The sequence below is a fragment of the Stigmatopora nigra genome, chromosome 7 (assembly GCF_051989575.1).
Source record: "Stigmatopora nigra isolate UIUO_SnigA chromosome 7, RoL_Snig_1.1, whole genome shotgun sequence".
In the NCBI taxonomy this organism is placed as follows: Eukaryota; Metazoa; Chordata; class Actinopteri; order Syngnathiformes; family Syngnathidae; genus Stigmatopora; species Stigmatopora nigra.
Window position 1 is genome coordinate 5,762,593 of NC_135514.1, and position 17,386 is coordinate 5,779,978.

The 17,386-nt window shown below is 37.3% G+C and overlaps 1 protein-coding gene across 7 annotated transcripts in view; it reads left to right on the forward strand.

The window, feature by feature from the left end:
- The window catches only part of vps13b (vacuolar protein sorting 13 homolog B), a 197,146-nt gene that overhangs the window by 142,275 nt on the left and 37,485 nt on the right, over positions 1-17,386 (forward strand). For all 7 annotated transcript variants that reach the window (XM_077720537.1, XM_077720539.1, XM_077720538.1 and 4 more), the window contains 4 exons: positions 5,583-5,785; positions 6,584-6,800; positions 9,418-9,602; positions 17,112-17,308. In XM_077720537.1, the coding sequence (XP_077576663.1) occupies positions 5,583-5,785; positions 6,584-6,800; positions 9,418-9,602; positions 17,112-17,308 (802 nt within the window). The remainder of the gene's footprint in view (positions 1-5,582; positions 5,786-6,583; positions 6,801-9,417; positions 9,603-17,111; positions 17,309-17,386) is intronic.

Here is a 17,386-nt window from a genome sequence, read left to right on the forward strand (position 1 = left end):
AAGCAGGCCAACTAGAGGTATTCCTCTTGCCATTGTGCTCACCCCACCCCACCCCTTCATCAGACTCTTGTTTGCTTCAACATCTGGGGTCTGTACCTGGTCATAGCAGCCACGCTCTGCCAACGAACAAGATGGAGAGAGAGGGGATTAGGTTGACAGTGAGGTGTGTTACCAGATCCTGTGTTAATGAAAAGCAAGTGGAAGCCCTGCATTCCTCCCGCCATCCCCAGCTCACCACTCCCCAAGGTAGAGGGGCATTCATAGTTCATTGAGAGAAAGGAGGGAGGTGGGCAAAAAGAGAGAGAACAGATGTCCAAAAGGCCATGAAATAAGACCTTCCCTAATCTCTCAGCTCTCCATCAGACTGCCCAAAGAGTGCCCCCAACTTCCTATGAACACACACATGCCTACTTTTTCACTTATATATGTAGTTTGACATAGAAAGCTTTCACCTCAGTTCAGTGCCCCTGTGGACCCTCTCAGACCTTTGACACCCCAGCACCCAACTCTACCTCCCCAACTTGTTTCAGGTGCTTTAATTCTCCCTTATTTTCCTCACATAAAATGCCTGTGCTCTGTAACATGCCAGAAAGTAAACAAATGTTTATTTAACCCTTGATCATATTCAATGAAAATGATTAATTTTATCCTCATGTCCTGAAATGACTTTTGAATAAAAATCTAATCTTTTGTGTACTCTTTAAGAGTGCAAACTATTTGTAATGTAATTTTCTTACACATACAATGATGAATATAATAAAAGAAAAGCCATTTTTGTAGACTAGTGATATCATCAAGTTCGCAAGCATATTTCAATAGGACAACCAATATGAGTCAAGATGACTTTTTATTGATTGTAAAACAAGTACTTGGCTAAGTTGAGTGCCTGCCCCTGTCATTAATTGTAAAATTAAATAATCAAATAACTCTTTGGTTATCTTCCTGGTGCTGAAAATGTGTTTATGAGTAAGCTGCCCTGTTCCCTCACGATTACAAATCAGTAGGGCTCATTAACATAACCATCTGCCCTACATCAACATCAACATAACTTTTTAAACAATGACATTTTCATTAAAGTAACATTTTGAACATAATCATTACTGTCTAAGCAATAAACGTGAAACACTGTTAATATTAGAACATAATAACACTCTGTCTTCCCTTTAAAGGAAAGTGTGAAGCCAAGGTAATTTTTCAGATGAAGTCAATTACTGCCGCTGGTAAAACCATCCAATTCCTAGAGTGCTTATCTAAAATAAAGTGCATTTTAAAATCAAATGATTATACTGAGATGATCATGTTATTTTCCTTCATAGATCATAATGATACATTAAATCAAACAACTGCCAACTATGCAATAAGTAATAAATCATAATATTATGCTGGACTGTTTGTTTTGAATTTGAGTCTGTTTAAATAAACGGTGGTATTTGTTTTGCTTTCAATTCCAGAATGTCGACTACAACAGAAAACATTGTCAAATTCTCCCAAGCATTTTTAGCTTTTAGGTTTGGATAAAGAATTGACACATATATTACTGAACAACATTTATCACATCGTAGATGTCCAATGACTTGGACGACATTCAACACTTGTCCTAGTGATGGGATGTCCGCCCCTATGGACCCAGTTTCCTAGAGTGGTCTTGTGGTAAATGGAAAGTGTATTCCTGTGGTGACTGACAATATATTATTCCAATTACTCTAAGCATCCCAGAAAGTCTATGGAAGGTTCTGCTACTTAAGTAATGACTCTTTTAGGTTGTGTCTAATTGATACCAGTTCACCCTGAAGAATGAATCAACCAAGCAGTGGTCAGATAAGGGCTGCCAAGCAGAAACCGAGACAGTAAATCAGCCACGATCGTATCTAATCTTACTCGAGTGTTTGCCAGAGATGTATTTCACTCCATGAAAACTTCCACCCTCACCACCCACTTAGTTGCTGGAGTGACATAAGTTATAGGTTAGCCTGAAGAAAGAGCCTCATACTGGTTTACTGGCAAGTTTGTAGAGAATTATTCCAGTGAAGGTTAGCAATTGCACATCTTTGATTGAAACTTCTCAGCATTTTGACATTTTACCAGTTCTTTACATCAGTCAGCCATGCATGGACTGAGCTTCCTAGAATATACAGTTGTGGTCAAAAGTTTGCATACACTTGTGAAGAACATAATGTCATGGGTCTCTTGAGTTTGCGGTTATTTCTACAACTCTGATTTTTCTCTGATATAGTGATTAGAACAGATACTTCTTTATCACAAAAAACATTCATGAAGTTTGTGTCTTTTATGACTTTATTATGGGTGAACAGAAAAAGTGATCAAATCTGTTGGGTCAAAAATATACATGCAGGAACACGAATTAGCAATTTTGGTGACTTGGAAAGTTGTCAGTGAAATGTGCTTCATTGCATGGCCTCTTAACTTCTTGTGAGTGGTTATAAGTGACTACTGCTGTTAACTTCTCTGAGGCAATTTAAATTGGGCTCATTTGATGCAAACACCAACAAACGCTACAATGGGAAAGTCAAAGGATCTTAGCATGGATCTGAAAAAGCGATATATATATATATATATATATATATATATATATATATATATATATATATATATATATATATATATATATATATATACATACACACATATATATGCTGCCCTTTTATCCTTCTCTATGTTTATATACAAATATATGTATCTATCTGTGAGGATGCGTGAACTACAATGGCAGAAGCAATCAAGGTCACAGGTCAGCATTCTTAAAATGACTGAGGTAGCTAAAGTCAAAGGTCCACATTCCCCTGCGCACAATTTCCAGTCTATCTTTTTTAGGATTATTTTTCCATGTCAAAGCAAGTATCTAGAGAACATAATGTCAATGTTTACTGGAATTTCTTGTTTATATTTGTCAAATTGTTTGAGTTGATGTTTCTAGGAAGTTGTTGTGTTTTTTTTTATTAATAACTCCTATTTTATTGCACTTGGCACATCTCCCTGTATTCCTATGTCCGTTCGTTCAATGTACATTCCTTCTGCCCACATTTTTGTTGCACCAGACAACGGCTATAGGGTTTCCTGTGGCCGGCATACATGTAATATGGTCAGAGTTTGAGCATGGATGGGAGGAGGTTGACAAATGACATGACTGGATGGAAAAAAAGGATGAGGCATGACTGTGATTCCCCCTCGTGAAAATCATTTTGAATTAACCTAATTATTGAGAGCTGCTGCTCCTGCTTCTGGTTTAAACTGCAGGAGACTGAGGTCAACTACACTGTAAATGACACATGGTGAGAGTTAATTGCCCATTGTATCTAAGCATATGTGGTTGTGATTTTATACAGTGTAGCATATGGTTTGGCTGTCAGTTGTGTTGTTTTTCTCACTATGCTTTGATGCATGAGTGTGTTTTGCCTACTGAAATAGGACTCAAAAAACAACTATTTAGCATTTAAATGACCTTATTAGGGAGTTTCCTTGTACTGTCAAATCCTCACCATAAATGTAAGCCTGTTTGATAAATAACTCTCTGTGCACCACATCACCAGAAGACATTAGCAGGTAAACTGCCAACATGTATCAACAGCATTTGTCCTAGACAAATGACTCACTCCAGTGTAATATTTCAGAATGATTTATTCTTTGGAAAACAACCCTCCTTTATTGGAACACTCCTGTTGTGGTGTCGGGCCCGAATATTGAATAAGACTCACATCTTAGTCAATTTACCAAGTCTGGAAAGATTTGTGTCACTTGTATCATTTGATGTCATTCAAAACACCACCCCTACTTTTCACTTTCTCTCTAAGTCTACATACATTTGTTCCCTTCAGCTCCTGTTCCACACGCACTGCATAGCTTAGCATGCCTCCTTATACTTATACCAACATCATGCAGGATGGACTCACTGGAGTTTCTGTGAACAGCTGTGGTTTGAATAGAAAATGTTTTACGTCATTATTGATTGGATAGAGGAATTGGTAAATGAATCATGTGCCAAGTATGTAGTCCACTGGATATCATATTGTACTGGAAACAACCTTACCTGCATGCAGCTGCATTTATTTTTGGAGGCTGATGAATAGAATTCCCCGCACTCTTGTCCAAGTCAGTAAAAAAATGTAATGACGTTGATATCAGTTACATACTGTGAGCGTAACCAAGTTTTTTGCTCATTCTTAAAAAAAAGGAAATGCCATCAGCATAATGGTTTAGTTGTCTAAGTTATATTTGAACTAGAGTCTGAATCCAACCTTTGCAAATTACGCTGGCTTGCCTGACTGACAATCTCAAATATAAAAAAAGACTTCAAATATTCAAGACACTGAGTCAAAAGGGATGACAGCGTGATATATACAGTGCATTATTTTTTAAATATGCCCCATGTTAGCCACATCTGTGTAAAATAATGGGGTATCGTACGTGCACGCTTTACGTTTCTGCTTCCCAGGACTTGGAGCCAAGCTGAGTGGAGGGACCATTACTGCCGTCAAAGGCAAAGGACCACTTCACAGGGCTTTATTAGTCATTTTGGTTTGAGGTTTCGAAATGGGCTGCTGCTGTTGCTGTGACTGACCAGCTCAACCATGCTATGTTAACAACTACTAGATGAGGTTGGAGTCTGCTGATTTATGGGGACTTTAAGGCCAACTTCTGGACAGGCTGTGACCACAGTTAATGACCCATCTGCGATTAAATGGAAAGGACAGAGAGTGCTGTCTTATTGTGGTGGCTCCTGCTATTTTTGCTTCTTTCGAGATGACTAGGTGTTTGGCTTCTGCATGTGTATCTCACCCTGTTGTATTCAGTCACAATATTTGTTTAAACATGTTGGTTAGCAGCACACTTTTAAAGAAAAGCAAGGACAGCTTTATTCCCTCATCCTAATTATTCTGATTTTTTTCCTATATAGATCATTTATACTTGAACGAATATTTGCTAGCGTCAAATTGTCGCAGTTAAATCTCATCTTTATGAACTTGTATAAAGTAATGTGTTATTGCTTTTACTTTATGGACAATGTTTGTTCTTTATTTTTGTGACAAAAGGTAATGAGTGTACGTAGTATACTTTTAAATTATTGTTGTTAAATTGGCCATATTATGCCAATCAACAAGGAATGTTGGATAAGTTGCAAAAGAAATGAAGTTGACTTCAGCTGATAGGAACAAATATTTGTTTTGTCAAAATATTGAGGTTACCCCAATGATTATACAGAGGGAAGTTCCCATGTAAATTTACCATGATTTTCTGAGCCTGCGAGAAAATACTACTTGGTGTAATGTCACGCGCACACATTTCTTTTTAAACAGTTTTTTTTTCCAGAAATTGTTAAATTACACACTATTCAACCTTTAAGGCATTTGAATTTGTAGGTTCCACGGTAGTTATTAAATCAACAAACCTCAATTGCATTTGATTGCTTTTTCCTTTATTTCATCAGTTTCAAAATTAATGTAATAATAATGTCTGTGGATTCTGTGTGCAATGACTGCACTAACATTTTCCATTGTACTTGTCCAATGTTTTTCAATCGTTGCGTAACCTCTCATCATTTCTTGTCACTTTTCCTGTTCTTCCAGATGCTGTACAATCTGCTTCTGTGCAGCTGGAGCTACAAGATGTGCTGATGAGAACAGGGCTGAAGGACAGAAGCCATCTCCTACTGGGGCCCTTTTCATGCAACGGCTCCCTAGAGGCTAGGTGGTGTCGGCACAGTGGTAGTCCTGGACCTGAGCCTGGTCCCCCAAAGCTGCTCCTGGATCTGAAAGGAGGACTTCTGCAGGTCTAAATACTCTGCATATGTAATGGCTACAGTACATGTGATGTGGGTCAAGTCCCTCTGCAAATATTTTGCAGAACAAGTATTTTCTTAAAGTTCAATTTAATTGCAATTACGTATAGCTTGTTGCAATCATATTAATAGTATATTTTGTACAGTACAAGAGTTACTGAATCCGTGAAATCCATTGATTTGGTTATTGGAAAAGTACTAAACTATTCATAAGATGAGTTATACTATATTTTAGTTGCTTTTTGCCCAACATTATGGTCTCAGGTTGGAAATCCCCTTCGACCAAATGATTACATTATTACTTAAGGGCTTGTTCCACATTACTACTATCTTTTTCAGTGGTTGTCTTCAGTCCATAATTGTATGTTTTGCTTTGTGGTGTTTTACTCAAACGCTGAACAAAAACCTCTGGAATTCCTTCCAGTTTCTTCATGCTATTTTCTCGCTCAAAAGGCTTTAAAGAAACCCCATGAATTTTAATGTTTTCTGGACTAAATCATAAATTCACACGTTGCTTAGAAGTGCAACACGTACAACAGCACTATTTGTGAAGAGCTTTGACTCAAAGATTCCAGGTCCTTTGTCCAAACCCCAGCAGACCTACATTGCTTGCCTGTGTGAATTGAATTGAAATAAATTTGTTTCTTACACATAGTAAAATGCTAAAGCGAAGAAAATCAGTCCATATTTTACAGATGCACTTTATTTCCAAACTATTTTAGTTGAATTACCGACATTCTAACTTTGATGAATTGTATTCTTTTCTGCTGCCTAACCTATGCATGACAGGTTTTCTGGGGACAAGAACATCTAAATTGCATGAAGCTGGTGGTGGATCATCTACAGGCCTACCATGCTGCAAAGAAGGGGGACTCTGTAGAAAACTGCTCTGAAGCCAAGACTTTCCAGGCCCAGGTTCCGCCCTCCCCAAGTTCCTCCTGTTCTCGCTCAGAGCACAGCTCGGATGACCTGCGAACAAGTCACTTTCAGTACATCCAGGACACAGGTGAATATTATTGTTACTGTTATCCCATGGTTTAAATGTGTTTGCAGAACAATCCAGGATCAAAATGATTCCAATGCAAGCTAAAGTTTCATTTAAGATGTAGATGACAGTAGTTTATTACGAAACAGGTTCTCAAAAAGCATTTTGAATTTCATTAAAGGGTCATGTGGAAAGTAAATCCCAAAGGATTTATTTCAATGGTTACTGTTCATGATCGTATTATTTCAATTTGAAATTTAAACTTTAACAACATACACATTATGACTTGACAAAGTTATCATAGTGGAAGTCATCCTCAAATTGCATTTTGAGTTCCTGTGAGAATTCTTTTTTATTGGTTTTTACTTTTTTTTTTTTTTTTACATTTGAGCTTTCTACTGTGAGTTACAACACTTAATTTACTAACACATTTTAATTTCTTGTTAATGCTCAGCATGTTTTCGTGTTTAAAACGGAATCATTTATTAATTCATTCATTTTCTGAACTGCTTTATCCTCATTTGGTGGGCGTGCTGGAGCCTAACCCAGCTGACTCTGGGCCACCCTGAATCGGTGGACAGCCAATCGCAAGGCACAAGAAGACGGACAACCATGCACTCTCACTACCATACCTAGGGGCAATTTAGAGTGTCCAATCATCCTACCATGCATGTCTTTGAATTGTGGGATAAAACCGGAGTACTTGGAGAAAACCCATGCGGGCACAGGGAGAACATGCATGCTCCACACAGGTGGACCGCCCTGGATTTGAGCCCAGAACCCCCACTGTGAGGCCGACGCGCTAACCACTCAAGCCGCCGGGCCGGCATGAATCATTTATTTTTCAACTAAATTCATGAGTCAAAGGAGTACATACTCTACTCTTAAACAGGCAGTGATGACATCAACAAAGTTCAATCAGACACTCTGGTTTCCTGGTTCTACTTCAAGTAACATGTTGTTTTTTCCAGTTTTATGTGCTTTGTGTGTGTTGCTTTAGACAAACACAAAGGAACATTAAAAAAAAAAGATCAAACTACTCCTTGGCTGTAGCGTAGTCAGACACTATTAACTGCGGTTGGTGCTTGTATTTTTTTCACGCAGTTTTACTCTTACATCTTAGATGAAAAATGTATATTGCCAGAACAAGGTTACAGGGGGCAATCTGTTTGCAACATGTTTTCAACAGACAGAGGAAAGCAGTCCCTAAAGTACAGAGAAGTGCAAGTACCCCCAAGGGCCTGACTAAGGGATGGAAGGGACTCAGAGAAGTGAAAGATAGAGGGAAACAAAAACAAAAGGGTTTTTGCTAATGTGACTGAAAGGAAAACCATGAAAGTGTCTGGTTTTGCTTTTGTTTCATCCTCTATTTGCAGAAAGGTAATATGTTGGCCTCGTGACATGAAAAGAACATTTACCAACAGACAGATTTTGCTGCTCCCTGAAATCTGTTTTCTACAAAGACTTACTGTTTTGTACCCCCTGGAGACAAACTTTTTTTTTCCCAAATAAACATTGTTTCCAAAGGATCCGAAACAGCAGCTGCACTTCATTCAAACAGCTCTCTCAAATTTCGATCCAACATTTCAGGTGCTTGGCACTAATCAGTGAATGACTCATTCATTCATTATCCATAAGGCACATTCTCATAAGGCTGATTTTGAGCGAAAGACAGACTACACCCCAGACTGGTCGCCAGTCAGCTGTAGGTCAAATAGAGAGACAAGCAACCATTCAAACCCACGCTTGCCTGCACCTCAGTTGGACGAGTGAACAACTACATCATCAGGTGGACAGTCAATGACTGTTTACTCGAAAGAGAAAAAATGTACTCTGCCCCACTGTTTATATTCTTTCGTATGCTCATAAAAATTCTAAAAGCATGAAGACATCTATGTTTTGTTTGGTGTTCCATAGAAACAACTATAAATGCATCACTCACACATTTTACAATCTCTCATCAAAGTCAAAATTAGCTATTTATTTTGAACATATAAAAAGAAATTATATATTTGACAACGATAGACCCAAAACCAAGGGAATACTTTTTTAAGTAATTGAGACAACATGAGAAACAAAGGAAGATATAGGATTTGCCCCCATACAATATATAGGATACATTATTTTCTTAATTGTTTCTGATGATAAAGCCAAGTTTGAATAAAAGACTTGAACTAAAATGATTGGTTATTCCACAATAGGAAAAAATAACTGAAATAGAGCATTTATGGAGACTATGCCTGGGTAATATGACAAAAAAATATCACGATAAAAAAAATGTCACTCGATAATGATAATTATCACAATAACTATCACATCTTTTCTCTTGTAAATTTGAGACTTAACTTAATGAAAGTAACTACATTAACTTTCTTCATTAAAAAGAACATAAAAAAATACTCTGTTGTTGAATAACGATAAAAAAACTTACACTGAAAATGAATGAATAATGAAAACTTCAGAAATTTTCACATGCATATTTATTTTTACAAATTGGCATTCAAACCAAAATGTGATTTTACACATTTAACATCTGATCACATTTTATCACTGTTTTATTCCTTAATTTAATGATATACGTTGACATACATTCTACCTGCATGTACAGTGTCTTATTTGTTTTATTTGATTTTAACAGGTTCCCAAAAATGGCCATGTCCACATGAGGTTGTGTTCCACAGTGAGACAGAGGATAGCCCAGGACTAATGTTGTGGAGGTATCCTGAACCTCGTGTCCTTACTTTCGTCAGGATAACTCCAGTTCCTTTCAATACAACAGAGGACCCTGAAATCAGTACAGCTGACCTAGGGGATGCCTTACAGGTAGAACCATGCACACATTTCATTAAAAGAAAAGAACACACAAATAATCTTTAAATCCATTAACTTCCAACTATTTGTATAATTTAGAAGTCCATGCTATCGGTCTTTAAGAATGTTTTAGTGATATGTGGATGTTTTGCCTTGGTTGAAGTTTTAAAATTATTTATTGATATGCAAGCTTTTTGCATCAACAGCAAACAAAGTCAGGGGTGCACAAGAAAAAGAAATTACTTTTAAGGAAATCTTCCCCTCTTGAGATTGATTTATTTAAAAAGTGACAACACACATTAATGAAAATATACATGTAAATATGTAAGATTATAGCCAAAGGCTAATTTCCATATTTAGTCCCTTGTTACAAGCACAAGATAAAATCAATATGGCAATACTAGGGAGGAAGAGAGAAAAGATGAATAAATAAATAAATCAGGACAAATTCCTGGAGTACTACATGCATCTGAACTAGGTTTTGGGACCAGTAAAGGTTCATAACACTACTATATGTACAGGACTTATGAAGGCTACATGGCATCCTTATGGGTTTTCTAAGTTTTCCGTGACGCCTTGTTATTGCGACTGATTTTGACATTACCTTAATTGATGTGTGTCATTGCTAACTATTGCTAGGAGCCCCAAAGGTTTCCTACATCGCATAACAGTGGGTGGTTGAGTATGTTTTTACAACTGTGCTGACCTTGGCCATACCAAGATGACATATCATAGAATGACGTACACCTTAGTCTCTGACATTATACACAGACATGTAGTACTTACATATGACACATTTTTAGAATGTGTAAAATGACTGTAATTCACAAGATTTATTACCGTTTTTTCGAACTTCAAGCTTCAGTAATGGGCCAGAGTTTTTATTTTATTTTAAAATTTGTTTCATATACAACCCACACCGGCTTAATTGATGCAATAGTAGTAATATTAGTAGTAGTAGTGGTAGTAGAAGTAGTAGTAGTGGTAGTAGTAGTGGTAGTAGTAGTAGTGGTAGTAGTAGTATTAGTAGTGGTAGTAGTATTAGGAGAAGTAGTAGTGGTAGTAGAAGTTGTATAAGTAGTGCTTGTGGTATTAGTAGTAGTAGAAGTTGTATAAGTAGTGCTTGTGGTATTAGTAGTAGTAGAAGTTGTATAAGTAGTGCTTGTGGTGGTGGTGGTAATAGTAGTAGTCGTAGTAGAAGTTGCAGAAGTAGTGCTTGTGGTGGTGGTAATAGTAGTAGTAGCAGAAGTTGTAGAAGTAGTGCTTGTGGTGGTGGTAGTAGTAGTAGTAGTAGAAGTTGTAGAAGTAGTGCTTGTGGTAGTAGTAGTAGAAGTTGTAGAAGTAGTGCTTGCGGTAGTAGTAGTAGAAGTTGTAGAAGTAGTGCTTGCGGTAGTAGTAGTAGAAGTTGTAGAAGTAGTGCTTGCGGTAGTAGTAGTAGAAGTTGTAGAAGTAGTGCTTGCGGTAGTAGTAGTAGAAGTTGTAGAAGTAGTGCTTGTGGTAGTAGTAGTAGAAGTTGTAGAAGTAGTGCTTGTGGTAGTAGTAGTAGTAGAAGTTGTAGAAGTAGTGCTTGTGGTAGTAGTAGTAGAAGTTGTAGAAGTAGTGCTTGTGGTAGTAGTAGTAGAAGTTGTAGAAGTAGTGCTTGTGTTTTTTTTTTTTTTAAATACAGTAAGCCATGTCAAATTATGGGCATTTTTGACCTGAAAGCAAGTATTTTTCTTGCCAATTCTCTGTTTACAATACCTTCATCAAATACAAACCAAAGTTTGCTGTATAATACTATATAAAACCAGTTGGTACTGGTCAAATAAGTCACTGACATGCTTACACACCAGATTCTATTTCTTTTTTCCATTTAGTCCATTTAGTCGGTGTCATTTCTTGACAACAACTCTGCTTCCAAAATAGTATTTGGCTCCTAACCTATGTTGACACTTCTTCCATCTGCATTCAAATCAAGGCTGACCTTAATGATTACTAAGCAGTTAGTTGGTTTTACTCTAAATGTTTGGAGTTATGATTTTCTGGCTTGCGCAAAACATTCCTGTTTTATGTAAATCAAAGTTTTGTTTTGTTTGGTTTTGTTTCCTCTGATCTTTACTGCCCGATTGGACTCGTCAGACTCATTAGCAGGCAGTTGGGAGACAGAGACCTTGGCCCTGTCAAATAAACCAACTTTTAAATAATGTAATTTGTTGCGCTTATGTTTTGCTAAAGTAAATTCCAAATGGCGTAGACCACGGGTGTCAAAGTGGTGGCACAGGGGCCAAATCTGGCCCACCACATCATTTTGTGTGGCCCAGGAAAATCAATCATGAGTGCAGACTTTTTGGAGGATCAAATTAAAATGATCATAGATGTATATTAAATTTCCTGGTTTTCCCCCTTTTAAATCAATAATTGTAATTTTTAAATCATTTTATTCAGTTTTTAGTTCAAAAATCATTTTGTAAAATCTAAAAATATATTTTTAAAAAAGCTAAAATAAACATAGTTTTAGATACAAACCATTCAATAATAAACCTTCCAATATATATGAAAGTAATTTATACATCAACTGCCAATACCCCAAATACCACATTAATCAAATAATTGTCCTGCATGGGACTACTTGCGTGTTATGAGTGAAAATGAGTTTCATGCCATAAAGTGCAGGATGCAACCTTTGGTTGAAGAACATGTGTTTTCCACATCTCTTAATCCCCCTGTCATGTGCCATATTCCTGCCTAAAATAATTTATTGTTTAAATAAAAGAATTAAACAAACTGAATGTTTTCAGTCAAGTGTTGAAAGGAGTAGGTTTGAGTCCCCATCAAAGACTGTAACCACCTTTGAGTAATGTGAAATTTTGAGAATGTGTCTACGTTATGGTTAGAACTTTATTTCATCCCGTATTAGAGAAAATTTTTGGGTTGCAGTAGCAAGACTTACACAAGACCCACAAGACATTGTAGATCTGCTGAATATGATCGAGCTCACCCTGTAATAATCATTGAGAAAGTCACAAATGTATCTTTGCAAGAAGACAGGACAATTGTTGAAAACTAAAGGACTTCAGCAGTGAGCTACCTTAACATACTGAAGGTATTGTGGGTAATCAACATTTAGGAGGCCTTGGGTAACATGTTACTCCATTTGAAAAATGCATGACCTTTTGAAAAATGTTATTGTGAAGTAATCGTAATTTATTGGCACCATTACTTATAGTGTCACACAGCCAAAATTGCCATACGGCTGTGTCCAAATATTCACATCAGTCTGTCAGTTGTGTTTGAGCGCAATGGTTAGGTTCAAGGGGGATATTTGAACTGGACCCCTCAACCATCAGCCAAATGTCACTGTGATCCCAGATGTAATAAATTCAAGCCTCTGGCCAACAAGCAGCTAGCCTTACTTTATGCAAAACTGCAGATGCTTTAATTATTTCACTTCCTCCCAAGACTAGAAAAAAATGAAAATGGTCAAAGAACGGAAATGCAACCATAAAAAACACTAATGATTCAGTTTCTGTTCCAAAAAGAATTTAACTCACTTTGCATCTAGACACTACAGTTTGAGCGGCAGAAACCAAGGCAGTCATTATTTCTCAGGCCTCTAGAATTACCATGGAGCCACACAGAGATGGAGGCTGATAGATTTTGAGAAATGTAAAGTGAGAGGCGTAGGAAAAGAAAAAGAAATAGTGGAGCAAAGAGAGCTGTCTTATAATTCCTGTCTGTCATGTAAAGTTTCACTGAAAATGGCTCTTTTTGAGTGATTGCTAGTGGACAAAATTCGATCCATATTTTTCACTTCCCTCATCCTCGCTTTGTCACCCCCACAAATCCATCTGACGTTGCTGTCTCTAATTTACTGAATAGATAGAGGTAATAGATGAGGGGTCCTAGTTGTGAGGACCCATATGCGGTAATAATCAGAACTGTTTCCCCAGAGCAGATGATATTTGTGAAATCAAGTTCCCCTTCATTTAAATGGTTGTGGTTTCCCATCTAGTTCCAGTGCCCTCCAGTGGGATTTAAAAGCTACTGCTATTCCCAGTCATATTACCGTTCTTTTCACACAGATGGTAGTAGAATCCAGGGAGTTGGAAATGGAAGTTGACAGATTCTTGACTTTGGGTTAAACTGATAGTTCCCTTACAGATGTTGCTGTGAGTATTCTAAAGCATAGAGCAGATAAAGGCAGCAATACAGTCTGTAGACCTCAAAATCCAGTTCTTTCCTCTGTTTCATGCAGAAGATAGAAATGAGAATGTGACCTGATTTAAGTTTGGCTTCGATGGGATTGATGATCTCATTGCACCTGCTTTTTTTTGCATGTCAAACTTTCACCTCACTGCCATTCTAATGTCACACTGTCTCTTCTGTTAATACCTGATCTTTCTGTACTCCCTATACACTCACTTGCCAGGAGTGATGCGAGGTTCTAATAATAACACTTGCCCACTGATGCTCCCGCTTGTTGTTTGCCAAGCAGAGTAAGAGTTTCAATGCACACATTCAATATTTCAGTTTAATTCAGTCTGCCATGTAATAACTATTCAGATGTTTGCATGCGCACATAAAAGGGCTTAGATTGATGAAAAAACAGCTATGCTATTGCATGTCAGAGAGAACTATCGCCACGATCAAACTCACTTGACACTGGTTTCAAAATATAATTCTTTCAAGAATTATATAATTCATCAGTTTAACTATATTTCCACAGTGGGTCCTTGCTTCATGACCACCCTGTTAAACAAATAATAGGGTACCAACAATATATATTTTGAACAGTCACCGCATCCAAACCAACTCAGTCGTGCACTCTCTCTCACACTGTTTAAACATTCTTATACCTCCCAGAAAAAAATGAATTTATCCTATTAGGAAACCAGTGGGGCTAGACACATTTTTTTTATTTGCTTAGAAAATCTATTAATACTCTCATAATTTTTTTAAAAATCAATGCTTTTGTACAAAGACATGACACTGTCAAGACGCTATCCATATTCGATGGCAATGACCATGTTTCCATTAATCTCTGGGACATATTGAACATTTCTTGCTCATTTCCCAGAATGTTGAAATTGCCAAGTGGTAAAGGTTGACAGTATTTTCATTGAGTACAGTATTTAAAGTATTCACATTTTTTGATATGTAGATCATATTTAGATATTAATACATTGCAACTCCATATGCCTATACCTGTAACATCTCATAAATACACTGATAACTGGACTGGTATACTTCTGTTTTTGTATAGGTGCGAAAACATATCGCATGGTAGTAATAATAGGTGTATTCTTACTTGACAATTTTTTGATTATTGCGGCCAAGTCTGGTCTACATTATCCGCGAAATTCGAGGGATTACTGCACTGTTCATTTGGTTAATTTGATTTGGGTTTTTTGAATCTCATCCACCAAAAACTTCAGTCCCTTTTTCCAACTTTGGCATTACATATGATCACTGATTTTCTGCACTGATTAAAGTTAACAAGTATTAGCCCACCTGAGACGGCATAGCAGGGGTCATTTTCAGAGAAAATAATAATTTCATCTCCTGAATAAACATTTGGTCAAGCTGATGTCAATTAAATTCTTCTGCCGGCTGAGATAAGATGTAGTGACCCGAGGATTTTTTTTTATTTATAGGGACACCAGTCATTGAACTGGGGACCTAATCAGTGTTGATCTTTTTAATAAAAGTCATGAAAAACAGAGGAGGGTATGTTAGCAGTCCGAGTCTCAGCACCAGCTAGGGGAGTCTTCAGTTGCACATGCATACTTGAACTTTCATTCAGCGATCACACCTGGGTTCATTGTGGAAATTGAAATCATTTCTTCATGCTGTGTGTTTGCTTTAGGTCGCCTGTTTTTAATTATCCTTCAGAGGGACTGTAATATGTCAATCAGTCCAAGACAAGTAACTCCATGCAAAATAAAAGTTTGAGGTTTGGCAGAAACTGTAGTACTTGACAGTGATAGAACTCAGATCAGCCATTCTCTGTAGATGTAAAGACATTTATAAAGAATTTTGAATATTTACAGTACTTGCCCTCAACATGTGTCGATTTTCTTGGCATTTGAACTGCTTCCAAAATGGAACTTGAACTAATGAAAATGAATAACCTGACAGCCTTAACATCAATAAGTCCTCAATGGCTTCTAGTGGAGAGTGTGTGATTTATTTATAGTCTCATATTGTTCATCAGATAAGGCACATACACAAGTAAGGTTAACATTGCACATACTCTATTTACTTCCACTTCACCAGAATGAATGTTAAACTGTACATATCGATTATGACGTTCATATGTTCTTTTATAAATTTAGCTATTTATCTTTTTTTGAATACAACCTAGTGGCTTATCGTGCAAATCTGCAGTTTCCACATAATTTTATGAGAAACATTTTATATAATGTCATGTTTTTAAACCTTTTGAGCACCTGGGCATGGAAGTGTTTTTCTGCTTCATCTCCGTTGTTTTCTATTTGTTTTTGCTGGTAAAAACAAAATAAATTACTAGGATTAGACTTTGCTCAGCAAAAATCGATGTACAAGCGGTTAGATGGACATGATGGGAATCTAGCAGTGTCTGTTAAGTATATGATCATTATTTAGTCATTCCAGCTGTTATGTGTAGGTAGAATAAAACAGGTTGGGAAAATCAGGTCTGGGAATTCTATGTGACTCTACGTTTCTGCTCAAGTGGCAAGTACTAAGGTTGCGGGTGCACAACTCTGTCGTCTCTAATTATGAGAAGTTGATTCAAGGAAGCCCTATGTGACTTTTCATACACAATGTAAACTACAGTTACCTCATCTGATCAAGGTTCAGAGCCACACATACAAATTTTAGCACTGCCCATATGGACATTGGCCCTCTTGACAGTCCCAAATTGTCCTGGGACACCATAGCTTTAGTAAACAAATTGATTTACACAGGCCGCTGCAGTCCACACGCACCTACATGCCGTGGTGTCTGGCATTTATCAGGTGGGTTGCTGAGAGCTCCCTGCCACTTCTGATCCATCAGTAGCAGGGTTCTGCAGGTGGTCAGTGAAACCTGAGAATTTGCCTTTTTGTTCACACAGGAGCACTCATCCAGTACATGAATGCTAATGTTGGCTCCCTGTAACAGAAATGACTTTAGCCCTGCCAGCCATTGCACTGTGAAAATGCTCACAAAGCCTAATTGTTATTCTGTATGGGAAAAAAAAACTTGCGGGTTATGCAAATGCTGTCTGGTAGTCTGTTGTTATACTATGTCTCATTAGTATTATTCTATCGTTTAAAAATGTGACTTGGTTAATCATAAGATGTGAACATTGTCCAAAGTATCATAGTACGGTGGTTATATTTTTAAAACTTGACTGAAAATAAACAGTATCTTCTGCATAGTGATGGGGAACTAGTGTGCCAAAAAAGTAAACTAAAGCTACAGTATTTGGAGTGACAACAAATAATTATTGGGGCATGAGAGGTCTTAATCACAGGCTGTATTAAATAAACAACATGTCATTTTCTCACTGTTTTTCAGGTGCCATGCAGCTTAGAGTATTGGGATGAGGTCCAGCAGGCCTTTGTTCTTTATCGGGAATTTAACCTGTCAGAGAGCCGGGCCTGCCAGCTAGAACTTCCTAAACTCAGCTTCACTGATCAGCAGAAGGAGTTGGTGGCCTCAGATGTTTGGAGGATTGTCCTAAATAATAACAGTGAAACAGGAGATGAGCAAAGGTAAACTAATGTTCATCCCATTAATGTTGTGGAGAAACATTGTACCAATTGAGAACTATATCATATCACTTATGATGT